Source organism: Corylus avellana, chromosome 3, assembly GCF_965113065.1.
Source record: "Corylus avellana chromosome 3, dhCorAvel1.hap1.2, whole genome shotgun sequence".
Taxonomy (NCBI): domain Eukaryota; kingdom Viridiplantae; phylum Streptophyta; class Magnoliopsida; order Fagales; family Betulaceae; genus Corylus; species Corylus avellana.
This window is the reverse complement of record NC_142492.1, coordinates 7,909,341-7,923,227: the sequence shown is the minus strand read 5'-3', so window position 1 is coordinate 7,923,227 and position 13,887 is coordinate 7,909,341. Positions and strand designations below refer to the sequence as shown.

Genomic DNA, 13,887 nt, shown 5'->3' with positions numbered 1-13,887 from the left:
GAAAATTTTGTGGTTCCATATCTAAACCAGATTCAGATTCATCGTGCTTATTGGCTGGATTTAGAAGAGTTGTAGATGGTTGTTTTCAATAGTTTTGCCATTGCCATTGGAGTGTCTGTTGAACACAGATGATACTGTTTTTCTTCAGTTCTCATTACCACATGGAATTTGATGTATGAAATGTTGTGTTTGAGTGCTTCCATAGCCGATACCTTCTGCAGTCTGTAGAAAAGGAGAGAATGAATCAGTGAGGCTTCTCCATAATAAAATCTTGAATGTCAGAATCCAACAGGCATATAAATTGTGCATCCATGGGCACCACTTCATCTGCTCATATTTTGTACGCCGTTAAATGTAATAAAACAAATTTGATGGTAAAATAAATATTCATTTTACTTAAAAATAGAGAGGATCTTATTCTCTTCTATCTCACTCCAAATTTAAATACCAGTGTATTCCAAAATATTTGCTTTGCACTAATGTAGGCATGCTCATTCTTTAATGGAGTAAAAAAAAAAAAAAACAATATTTAAAAATGTATTTAGTGAATCAGGTATTTTGAAAACATTCTAATGTTTATTTATTTCATTAGAAAATATTCTTTTTATTTTTACAAATAATAATAATAAAATATTTGCTTTGCACTAATGTAGGCATGCTCACTCTTTAATAGGAGTAAAAACAATATACAATCTTCAAGAATGTATTTAGTGAATCAAGTATTTTGAAAACATTCCAATGTTTATTTATTTCATTGAAAAATATTCTTTTTTTTTTAAAAAAAAAATAATAATAATATAATAAAGAAATAAAACAATATAAAAATACAATTATTAATTAATCACTTATTTTAGACCAAGCCAATATAATTAAACCTAACCAATCCATCAACATCAAATTCCACAAAAAAAAAAAAAAAAAAAATCCTTATTGTTTATAAATTAAATAATTATAATTTTAACATAATAACATCTATTGTCATATATTATCCCATGAGTTAAAATTTTTAAATAACGTAGAGTACTTAAATATAATAAAATAAAAATTCTTAACCGTAGATCTCCATGTAAATTCAAATAGAAATCGACGTGATATTTGTTATATATTTTTTTAAAATTAATATAAACGATAATGAGAATAATATTAGAAAGTCAGCTCTCTTGCTCTGCTTAATTCGGAATTTCCCAAACGAAAACCAGAAAAGCGAATCATTTGGAGTGTTGATATGGAGAACAACAACTACAGCATCATATCGAGGGAGAAGCTGGACCAGGTGGCGAGCTGGGTGGGCTCCACGGTGGCCTCCGCCTTCTTTTCCTCCCTCGAGCGCTTCTCCTGCGTCAACCTTTCCACCGCCGACCCCGACGACGACGACGACCCCGACGAGGCGAAGGACCGACCTCTCACCCTCCAGCACCACCACGAAGACCCCCAAAACGACGTCGCTAAGCTCCCCGTCTAATCCCTCTTCGGTATTCAAATTCCCGCTTTTGTATTTCTCGTAAAACTAGGGTTTCTAATTAAACAGAGATAATCATCGCCGATGCGGCGTGGCGTGGCGTGGCGTGGCGTGTGTGGGTAATTGAATTTTAGTAGCTTGTTATTGTGCATTTTCGAAGAAACACATGTATATCAGATTGTTGCTTATAAAAAGAACTTAAGGTTTTGGTTTTTGATTCTTGATTCTTGGTTGTTAATGGTTAATGCCTTTTTGATTGAATTAGGACCACGACGACCCGCTAAACGACGTCACTAAACTCCCCATACGATCCTCTTCTTCTGTATTTGAATTCCCCCGTTTGTATTTTATGTAAAATTAAGGTTTTTAATTAATGATAATCGTCGCTGATATGGCGTGTTTGGGTGTGTGAATAATTTGAATCATATCTTGTTGTGGTGCATTTACCAACAGACATACAAGATTGTTGCTTATAAAAAGTTCAATTTTTTTTATTTTTTTTTTCCTATTCTTAATTGATTATGGTTAATGCTGTTTGCTGAGAAAAATGTTTGTTTTTGTTCTTTCTGTGGTATCCATATGAAATTTCTTTTAGTGCCTTGAAATGATGATCTCCAACTTGCATACATGAGTTATTAGAATGCTATTCACACGCGTGATTTGGAGTGGATTGTAATATGATTTATATAATTGTGGCATTGATGCCACCACTTTATATGGTATCAGTGGAGAGGGATGAAATGCTTAGATAATATGATTGTAGTTGTCCCCACTATTATAGTATGATTTTTATTGTTATGGCATTAATGCCCTATTTATATGATGTCGGTGGAGAGGAATGGAATGCTTACATAATATGATTTGGAGTTTATGTCACTGGGGTATGAGTCTTTTATGATATATACTCTCTTTGACGTCACATGGGTTATGCCTAGAAAGGTGTGAGATTTGTTAGTGTGTTGGCGAGGTTAGTGAGGTAATCGTTCAGTTATGGATGTGTGGAGACTAGCCCTATTGTGTTTAATGTGGACTATTTAGAGAGAGCAGAATGTATGATGTTTTTAAGATCATGAGAAGATGCATGATGAGCTCAAAAACATGTTGGTCAAGACCCTACTCAATTGGGCGAGGGCTGTTAATGTTTTTCAGTTTTCTACTTTTTCTCAATTTGTGAATTTTTGTTCTTCTTTTTTCTTTTTGCCTTTAGTGCGGTCTTTCTTTGTATACATCTTGTTTACTTGGGTTGTGCTCATCTACGCTATTGTGTTTAATGTGGACTATTTAGAGAGAGCAGAATGTATGATGTTTTGAAGATCATGAGAAGATGCATGATGAACTCAAAAACATGTTGGTCAAGACCCTACTCAATTGGGCGAGGGCTGTTAATGTTTTTCAGTTTTCTACTTTTTCTCAATTTGTGAATTTTTGTTCTTCTTTTTTCTTTTTGCCTTTAGTGCAGCCTTTCTTTGTATACATCTTGTTTACTAGGGTTGTGCTCATCTACGCTTTTCAATGAATTAATTATTTATAAAATATCATAATTTGGAGTTGATTATAATATGGTTTCTATAGTTATGGCATTAATGTACCCACTTTATATGATGTCAGTGCCAGTGGAGAGGGATGGAATGCTTACATAATCCATAAAGTGTCATTTGCATATCCCATCTCTCGCATGAAGAGCCTAGGAGAATTGATGATTCTTATTCTTATTCAATATGGTGATGGTAATGAAGACAAACTTACATTTAGTTCAGCTCTCATGTTTGTGTCAAGCTGATCTCACAAGTTCCGTCCTCAAGTTGCTGGCGGTGTAACTGCAAACTGAAACCTCATGCATTGATTAGGAGGTTTCAGCCCCTGTATTTTTGTTTATCATAAGGAATAAGATGAAAAAAAAAATAGAGAGAAAGAAGAGAGGTCAGGCCTGTGGGGGTGAGAATATTAATCCCATAGGGCTTATTAGGTTGTCATTTTTAATAATTTTCAAGGCTTTATTTCTTCCAAGGGCACCTAAGGCTTTCTAGGATAGCTTTCAACTAAATTAATATCATGAATTCACTTCTAAATGCTCTGTCTAAGAAGTGAAAACATTCTAATTCCTATAACACCCAGGTTAAAAACATGGTGGTAACAAATCTTTAAAGAAAATCTCTACTTTCCGAGAATATATAGAAATACATCAAGAGAAAACAATTTGTTGCATCTATTTATTTGCAAGGTGAAGAAGTATGAATTTTGCATTGCCTCGAATGTTTTACAGCAAGTGCCTAGTTTAAGAAGACAGTAGAACAGGAACAAGCACAGGCACAAGGGTTTAAGGTTACCAGCATTGTCAATCTTCATGCTCCGTCGAACAAAGCAGCATGGCTATGCAACGTCGGATAATGTAAAACTTTGCTCTCTTCTCCTTCCAAGCTCTCTCCTTTGGTACTTGGACCCGGGTTTGCCTTTGTGGTGAAGAAGTAGACGATTTTGTGACCTTGGCTCTCTCCATGCTTTCTTCTGCTACAACCCCTTCAACCTTGTTTGTCTCAGATTGGTAGCAGTGGGGCTTACCCGTAGGAATCTTTATAGGAGTTACTACAGTTTGTTTCAGTTTTCTTGAAGTCAGTAAATAATTGATAAAACTAGAAAAGGTCTGACAACAAACTCTGCTGAGCTGCTGAAGTCAACCCTGGAACTCTCTCTCCTGGGAATATGCTGTCTTTTTAACTTCCTGGTTCATTATCCGGACTTCCAGGTTTGGTTATCTGATGAGCAATCAAATTGGAGTTTTGCTTCCAGGATTTATTGCTAAATTGACAAATGTTGCGCATGTGCTTCTAGAATATTAGGATTTGTGTGGATTCAGTGACCTCCTTTTTTGAAAAAAAAAAAAAACAGAAAAAATCGAGTAGTTGAATCACAGTTACCTCATCACAGATAGGTGGAGAGGGCTCTACCACTCTTTCTTCTCATTTCTTCGTGTCATTGATTTTCCTGTCTTTTTGTTCATCAATTGGTTCACCAAGTTTGTTCGAGGATTCTGTTTGCATGCCTCTACTGTGAATCGAAGAAGGTTCAATTCTGTGTTTTTTCTTAATATTGAAAATGGTGTTTGTTTGAATCAAAGAGATGATATTGGAAATTATGTATTTTAGTTCTTTTTTAAAAAAGTAAAAAATAAATTCTGCTCACAATGGGATGATGATGATGATATTCAAAATTCATTTTCCCCGGTTGTGACTTGCGAGGATAATGAAATGGTTTGTAAAATTCCTGAAGAGAGAGAGAGAGATACACCAAGCCATTAGTCATGACTTTACTTGGCTTTGATTTTATGGAGTGGGCTTTTTTGATGGAAATCATAACCTTGCTTGGCTTTGATCCAAAATGAATTTAATTGGATCCATGAATGTATTTCCATGGTTTCTTTTTCTATTTTGTTGGATAGGTCTTTCTTTCGAAAATCATTTTCAACTCGTGGTTTAAGACAAGGTGATCCTATTTCACATTTTCTCTTTATCATGGATTCGAATGTTCTTTCGAGACTCAATTTTAGAAAACCGTGGAAACAGTCGTAGTATAAAGATATCTAGGAACAATATAGTTTTTAGCAAATATTGTAGCCCTTCCTTCACCTTCTCCATTTTCTCCATCCTCAACCTCCATCCGAGGCAAACCAAAGCTAGATATATTGGCATTTCCCTTTTCATCCTAAGAAAAAAGGGGCTTTTTGAACATCTCAAGACAAAAATCACAAATCACATTTCCGGTTGAAAATCCAAGCTTCTTTCTTGAGCGGGAAGAACAACTTTGATTAAAATCGTAGCCAATGCCATTCTCACATATATCATGTCTTTGTTTCTACTTTCTAAAGCCTTTCGTCTTGAGATTGATTCTTTGATGAAAAATTTTTAGTGGGGTTACCCCTTGAAAAGAAGTGTAATCTCACTCTTCTATAAAGTCGATTGAAAAAGGTGCTTCTTGGGCCAATTTTAGGGGAAATAATTTGAATAGTTGGTCCACTTCTTTAGGTTCTTGCCTTATGTGAGAAGGCACCTGGGCTTCACTCTGTTTGGACAGGTGTTCGGACAGTTTGAGCTCTACCCAGTTAGGCTACTTAAGCACTTATCCAAGCAGGTGGAATCCAGATGTTTTCTGACATGAGGTTGCCTATTGCATTGTCATTTGCATCCCCCTTTGGACAAGCTATTAGGTTTTGTTTGATAAGTTATTAGGTTTTGTTTGTTAAAAAATAAAAATAAAAATAAAAACTAAATCTAAAAATAAAAAAAATAAAAAAAAATATTGTAAAAATATTGCCCCAATGGCCGAAATGATGTGTCAGTGTAACATGATTTTTTATATTGAGATTTTTTGCCATTACAATTTCACGGACAACAAAATGCAATTTTGAATCAAATCACAGATTTTGACTTTCCAACCCTGGCGAGGCATGGCGGATTTCGGGTAGAAACAATTTTGGGCAACAGCTACCTGCCCCGATCCGCTCGCTAATAAGCCCCCCCCCCCCCAAAAAAAAAAAAACCAACTTCTAGTTAGTTCTAGGTTCTCTCTCTCTCTCTCACATCGCTTCTCAATCCTCTTTCTTCTTTCTCCACATCTTCTTCTTTCTTCATCTTCATTCTTAATCTTCTTCTTCTTCTTCCCTCTTCACGCCCCTGCAAACCCCCAAAAAAACACTAAAACCCTCTAATCTCTTTATCTTTCTTCACGCTGCATGTAGTCACGAACAGATCTAGAAAGGATTTGAGAAACAAAGGAGAGAAGAGAGGAAGAGAGACGTAGGAGAGAAGAAGAAGAAGAAGAAGAAGAAGAAAAGGAAAGAAGAGGAAGAAGAAGAATACCTGCCCCGACCTGCAAAACCCGGTCATAACCGAATTACCCGCCCCGTCCCGCAAATCTTGAGACCTGGCATGTATAGTCCATTGAAGCCGAGTCTCGGGTACTAAACTAAGGCCCCGTTTGGTTTGTGAAATAGACCCTTAGATTGGACTAGCTAACAATAGGTATAGCTAGTATTTTGTTTAATAACACTCTATTCCTCGAATAGTCTATTTCTATGGGACTACTAATCTCATACACACAGGGTTAGCTAAGCTAATCCTTTCCTATGGGATTAAATTGATTGTGTAAATTTCTCTTTCTATTTTCTTTATGATTTATGGTACAGTTTTTTTGCAAGTGCAAACGATTTTTTTTTTTTTTTTTTTTTTTTTTTTTTTTTTTTAATTCTGTTTTTTTATTTCTTTTGATTTTCTGTACCGTGTCTCTCTGATTTTTTTATTATTATGTTTCTCCGTATCTCTTTTTTCTCAATTTTTTTTTCTTTGACAGAGAAACAGAATCTGCAAGGTTTTTATAAAATACAAACATATAATCTATTTCTTGATTTCTTTTGATTCTCTGTACATTCTCCAACTATGTTTTTTTGATTTCAAGATTGAGTTTGATTTTGTTTTCTCCAACTATATATATATTTTTTTATATAAATAATTTTGTAGCATAATTGCAAAAAAAAAAAAAAAAAACAAAAAGTGTCACATACTGACATAATTAAAACCAAAAAAAAAAAAAAAAATTATAATAAAGTTGTTTATGTTTAAAAAAAATGAAAGTCCTTAATAATATAAATTGTATTTGTATTATAAGGGTATTTTAGGAAATTTGATCACAATATGATTCTATTCACCAACATATTGCATTGTACCAAACCAAGGAATATGATTAGCTAGTCTATTACAGTATTACAACCAAACAAAGGAATATGAATAGCTAATCTATTACACACTCTTCTATTCTCAGTAATAGCTAATCTTTTTCCAATGGACTAAACGTTTCGCGAACCAAATGAGGCCTAAGTTTAATACCCGAGAGCTGCGGATCGGGTACACAAAATGGCCAAAATCCGACCCGCCCCGACCCGTGACACCCTTATCCACGGCTTTATTTTACTCGTAAATATATTGAGGCAGGATTTTCCCTATTACCTTCCACTGATTTGCCTTCTCCCTACCCTAATCTGTGTTGTAGCTGCTTCGCCCTATCTGCCATTGCCGCCACCAGAATGTCGGACTATTTTTCTCGAGGCCTTCTAATGCCAATACTGGAAAGACTTCCGGCGAAATCCCTCTTCCGTTTCAGGTGCGTCTCCAAAGAGTTCTGCTCCTTATTGAGCGATGGTTACCATCTTATCTACCACCGTTCTCAGGATTCAGACCACTTCACTCACTATTCCCTACACAATCCTGAAAATTATGACCAGTACTTTCGTTTCGAATTACCTTCGAAAATTCGTAAACTAGTCTACATTAATTCTTGTCTCGGTTTTTGTTGTTTTTTCGGACACCCAAACATAGTCGTTCTCTGGGTCCCGTTTATCCAAATATTCGTGACGCTTTCAGAGCCTTCATTACCAGATAGTATTAGCGTCTTTGGACTTCATTGTTACGCTCACGGGCTAGGGAATAGTCGACCGAAAGACGATTACAAGGTGGTGAGATTGGTTTACCTTATGAGTGAGGATGATACGTCGGCGATACTTTCCTGTCAAGATGAGGTTTATAGTATGAGAACCCGTCGTTGGAAGAGAATAAATGGGCCTATGATTTGGGCGTCTCAAACTCTATCTCTGGCTTATGTCAACGGAGTTGTCCACTGGATATGCTTGGGGGCGTTGCTCTTGTTTGATGTGAGTGACAAGGTATTTTGCAAGATGAAATTACCCAATGGGCTGACGCTGCGAGTAATGGCTCGCTTTTGGCTTTTGATTACGAGTATGAGCTTCGCATTTGTGGTCCCTGGGTAATGAAAGAGTATGGTGTTGTTGAGTCTTGGATGAGACATACTGTTATTTTTTATCCAGATTGGATGATACGGGGTCCGGTTCTGTTGAGCTTTAGCAATAGCCCTGAGTTGCTAGCGTCGACAGGAGCGGGAGAGCTGCTTTTCTATGATCGTAGACCACTAGAAAAGAAGAAGCTTGGAGATTTGTATGTAGACAAATGCTTTGAGAGTCTCTATATTTGAAGCAAAAGCAGAGAAATCAGAAGGCTCTTAACTTGAAGCTAGGGGTGGGCAGATTAACCGGTTACCGATTACCGGCCGTGTACCGGTTTTGACCGAACCGATATTAACCGTAACCGATATACCGATATCCTTATCGGTTAAATTTTTTATACCGGTATGCTTATCGGTTCGATTCGGTCCGGTTAGAAATTTAATATCGGTTAACCGTTTAACCGATATAAACCATTAAGTAGGGATGCCAAAACGACGTAGTTTTGAGATTATATATATACCTATGTAACCTTATCTTAATTTGGGTTTGGGTAGGTTTGATTTTTTTTTTAGTGATGGTATTAGATGGGATTTCTTTGCCTTTGGTGAAAGCATTTTTCATTAACTAGTTTTGTTAGTTTAATTAGCATTCATTATGTTAATTAGTTCACTTGCTTTGGAAAAATGTATTTTATAATATAAAAAAAAAGCTGTGGTGGATCAATATAAAAAAGCTTCAATTTTTAGCCCAAAAAAGAAATATTTGGGTCCCAACAAAAAGTATTTGAGCTCTAAAACAACTTATTTTTAATAAGTTAATTTATCCCAACAAAAAGTATTTGAGCTCTCAAAAGTTCAAAAAAACTAATTTTTTGCTCAACAAAATAAATCAATATAAAGCCTCCGGTTAAATCGGTTAATCGGTTTAACCGAATCGTTTAACCGTGTATCGTTATAACTGATAATTTCGGTTAAAATTCTTATTGGTCCGGTATCGGTTAATAAACCGTTTAATTGAAAATTATCGGTTAATAATCGATAAGCGCCAAAACCGGACCGTTTTCACCGATACCAAGGCCCACTTGAAGCTTGAAGTCAAATAAAATAGTGTAGACAGATTAATTAAGTTTCAGAATTAATGTAACCCTATTAAGTTCTTACTTTAAAAATCTCCTTACATTCCTTTTTTAGCTATAGCTTTAAAATGATAGACATAAATCTTTTTTAATTACCTCAACTTAATTTTTGAGTTTACTTCATGCATTGAATATATAAGTCTTTAAAGGGACCTGACTACATCTTTTGCTGCAGGCGTGAACAGATTGTCACTATAATTTATTGTTGTGTTGTCAAACCAGGAAAAATAGAATTGATTAGACATATTACCGTATAATATCTCAACTGTTTGAAATGTGTTTTTTAGAGAAAGGATAGAGTTGTTTTGTTTTTTTTTTTTGTTTTTTTCAAATATTTTCATAGTTAATGGATAAATCTACCATTGAATTTGTATTGAGTTCCTTAAATGCAAACCATTTAACTTGGTTGCTCCTTTCCCATATAATTTATCTTGGAATTTAAACCCTAATTTTCATAATTGGAGTCAAATTTCTCATGTTCGAATTTGTGCAATCTTTGCCCCTACCAAGATTTTGTTTCTTATGCTGTTCATCCATGATGTTCTGTAAAAAAGAGTATCATTCCATGGCAACAAGAGGACAATGAGAATGGGAAGAATTAGTGCTCAAGGATTAGGCTTAGGGTAGTAGGAGTGAGGACAATGAGAGGCGTGTGCTATTTATATAGGTGCGTATTGAATTTGCTTAATTTGCTTAGTTTTGTAGAAACCGGCCAGGAAAAACCGGTTTCAAATTATTTACAATTTCTTTATAAACCGCAAGGAACAATAAAGGAAACCAACTGTAGGAACCGTCCAGGAAAAATCGGTTCAAATTATTTACAATTTCTTATAAACTGCAAGGAGCAATAAAGGAAACCTGTAGTATCTAAAGCTGTAGGAACCGGCCAGAAAAAACAGGTTTCAAATTATTTACAATTTCTTATAAACCGCAAGGAACAATAAAGGAAACCTATAGTATCTACAGATTCTATACCGGTATGCTTATCGGTTGAGTTCGGTCCGATTAGAAATTTAATATCGGTTAACCGTTTAACCGATATAAACTGTTAAGTAAGGATGCCAAAACGATGTAGTTTTGAGATTATATATATACCTATGTAACCTTATTTTAATTTAAGTTTGGGTAGGTTTGATTTTTTTTTTAGTGATGGTATTGGATAGGATTTCTTTGCCTTTGGTGAAAGCATTTTTCGTTAACTAGTTTTGTTAGTCTAATTAGCTTTCATTCTGTTAATTAGTCCATTTGCTTTGGAAAAATGTATTTTATAATATAAAAAAAAGTTGTGGTGGATCAATATTAAAAAGCTTCAATTTTTAGCCCAAAAAACAAATATTTGGGTCCCAACAAAAAGTATTTGAGCTCTTAAACAACTTATTTTTAATAAGTTAATTTATCTCAAAAAAAGTATTTGGGCTCTTAAAAGTCAAAAAAACTCTTTTTTTTTTGGCTAAACAAAATAAATCAATATAAAGCCTACGATTAAATCGGTTAACCGGTTTAACCGAACCGTTATAACCGTGTACCGTTATAACCGATAGTTTCGGTTAAAATTCTTAATTGGTCCGGTATCGGTTAATAAACCGTTTAACTGAAAATTATCGGTTAATAACCGATAAGTGCCAAAACCGGACCGTTTTGACCGATACCCAAGCCTACTTGAAGCTTGAAGTCAAATAAAATAGTGTAGACAGATTAATTAAGTTTCAGAATTAATGTAACCCTATTAAGTTCTTACTTTAAAAACCTCCTTACATTCCTTTTTTAGCTATAGCTTTAAAATGATAGATATAAATCTTTTTTAATTACTTCAACTTAATTTTTGAGTTTACTTCATGCATTGAATATATAAGTCTTTAAAGGGACCTAACTACATCTTTTGCTGCAGGCATGAATAGATTGTCACTATAATTTATTGTTGTGTTGTCAAACCAGGAAAAATAGAACTGATTAGACATATTACCGTATAATATCTCAACTTTTTGAAATGTGTTTTTTAGAGAAAGGATAGAGTTGTTTTGTTTTTGTTTTTGTTTTTTTTCAAATATTTCCATAGTTAATAGATAAATCTACCATTGAATTTGTATTAAGTTCCTTAAATGCAAACCATTTAACTTGGTTGCTCCTTTCCCATCTAATTTATCTTGGAATTTAAACCCTAATTTTCATAATTGGAGTCAATTTTCTCATGTTCGAATTTGTGCAATCTTTGCCCCTACCAAGATTTTGTGTCTTATGATGTTCATCCATGATGTTCTGTAAAAAAGAGTATCGTTCCATGGGAACAAGAGGACAATGAGAATGAGAAGAATTAGCTCTCAGGGATTAGGCTTAGGGTAGTATGAGTGAGGACAATGAGAGGCGTGTGCTATTTATATAGGTGCGTAGTGAATTTGCTTAATTTTGTAGGAACCGGCCAGGAAAAACCGGTTTCAAATTATTTACAATTTCTTTATAAACCGCAAGGAACAATAAAGGAAACCAACTGTAGGAACCAGCCAGGAAAAACCGGTTCAAATTCTTTACAATTTCTTATAAACTGCAAGGAACAATAAAGGAAACCTATAGTATCTAAAGCTGTAGGAACCGGCCAGAAAAACAGGTTTCAGATTATTTACAATTTCTTAAAAACCGCAAGGAACAATAAAGGAAACCTATGGTATCTACAGATTCTCAACTGTAGGAACCGGCCAGGAAAAACCGGTTCAAATTATTTACAATTTCTTATAAACTGCAAGGAACAATAAAGGAAACCTATAGTATCTAAAGCTGTAGGAACCGGCCAGAAAAACAGGTTTCAAATTATTTACAATTTCTTATAAACCGCAAGGAACAATAAAGGAAACCTATAGTATCTACAGATTCTATACCGGTATGCTTCTCGGTTGGGTTCGGTCCTGTTAGAAATTTAATATCAGTTAACCGTTTAATTGATATAAACAGTTAAGTAGGGATGCCAAAACTATGTAATTTTGAGATTACATATATACCTATCTAACCTTATCTTAATTTGGGTTTGGGTAGGTTTGATTTTTTTTTTTAGTGATGGTATTGGATGAGATTTCTTTGCCTTTGGTGAAAGCATTTTTCATTAACTAGTTTTGTTAGTCTAATTAGCATTCATTATGTTAATTAGTCCATTTGCTTCGGAAAAATGTATTTTATAATATATAAAAAAGTTGTGGTGGATCAATATAAAAAAGCTTCAATTTTTAGCCCAAAAAAGAAATATTTGGGTCCCAACAAAAAGTATTTGACCTCTAAAGCAACTCATTTTTCATAAGTTATTTTAGCCCAACAAAAAGTATTTGAGCTCTCAAAAGTAAAAAAAAACTCATTTTTGGCTAAACAAAATAAATCAATATAAAGGCTACGATTAAATTGGTTAACCGGTTTAACCGAACCGTTTAACCGTGTACCGTTATAACCGATAATTTCGGTTAAAATTCTTATTGGTCCGGTATCGGTTAGTAAACATTTAACCGAAAATTATCGGTTAATAATCGATAAGCGCGAAAACCGGACTGTTTTCACCGATACCAAGGCCTACTTGAAGCTTGAAGTCAAATAAAATAGTGTAGACAGATTAATTAAGTTTCAGAATTAATGTAACCCTATTAAGTTCTTACTTTAAAAATCTCCTTACATTCCTTTTTTAGCTATAGCTTTAAAATGATAGATATAAATCTTTTTTAATTACTTCAACTTAATTTTTGAGTTTACTTCATGCATTGAATATATAAGTCTTTAAAGGGACCTGACTACATCTTTTGCTGCAGGCGTGAACAGATTGTCACTATAATTTATTGTTGTGTTGTCAAACCAGGAAAAATAGAACTGATTAGACATATTACCGTATAATATCTCAACTTTTTGAAATGTGTTTTTTAGAGAAAGCATAGAGTTGTTTTGTTTTGTTTTTTTTTTGTTTTTTCAAATATTTCCGTAGTTAATGGATAAATCTACCATTGAATTTGTATTGAGTTCCTTAAATGCAAACCATTTAATTTGGTTGCTCCTTTCCCATCTAGTTTATCTTGGAATTTAAACCCTAATTTTCATAATTGGAGTCAATTTTCACATGTTCAAATTTGTTCAATCTTTGCCTCTACCAAGATTTTGTATCTTATGCTGTTCATCCATGATGTTCTGTAAAAAAGAGTATCGTTCCATGGCAACAAGAGGACAATGAGAATGGGAAGAATTAGCTCTCAGGGATTAGGCTTAGGATAGTAGGAGTGAGGACAATGAGAGGCGTGTGCTATTTATATAGGTGCGTATTGAATTTGCTCAGTTTTGTTGGAACCAGCCAGGAAAAACCGGTTTCAAATTATTTACAATTTCCTTATAAACCGCAAGGAACAATAAAGGAAATGATGTAGGACGATATTTATCTTTATTTTCAGTAAAAACGAAAATAAAGAAAATATCAAAAATAATATTGGAGCAGCGCCGCTTGATCAGAATTTTAGCTATTCTCAAACAATGGAAGTACAAAAGGAAAGA

The 13,887-nt window shown here is 34.3% G+C and overlaps 1 protein-coding gene across 1 annotated transcript; it reads left to right on the top strand.

Moving 5' to 3' along the window:
* The first annotated feature begins 1,137 nt into the window (after nt 1-1,137).
* On the top strand, nt 1,138-1,674 carry LOC132175912 (uncharacterized). Its single transcript, XM_059588003.2, has one exon. It carries the CDS (start codon nt 1,226-1,228, stop codon nt 1,460-1,462), a length of 237 nt encoding a protein of 78 aa, XP_059443986.1. The 5' UTR covers nt 1,138-1,225; the 3' UTR covers nt 1,463-1,674.
* Nucleotides 1,675-13,887: the final 12,213 nt, after the last annotated feature.

Excerpts from the sequence above, each read along its gene's own strand:
- LOC132175912 (XM_059588003.2), top strand. The coding sequence starts at position 1,226 with ATGGAGAACAACAACTACAGCATCATATCGAGGGAGAAGCTGGACCAG.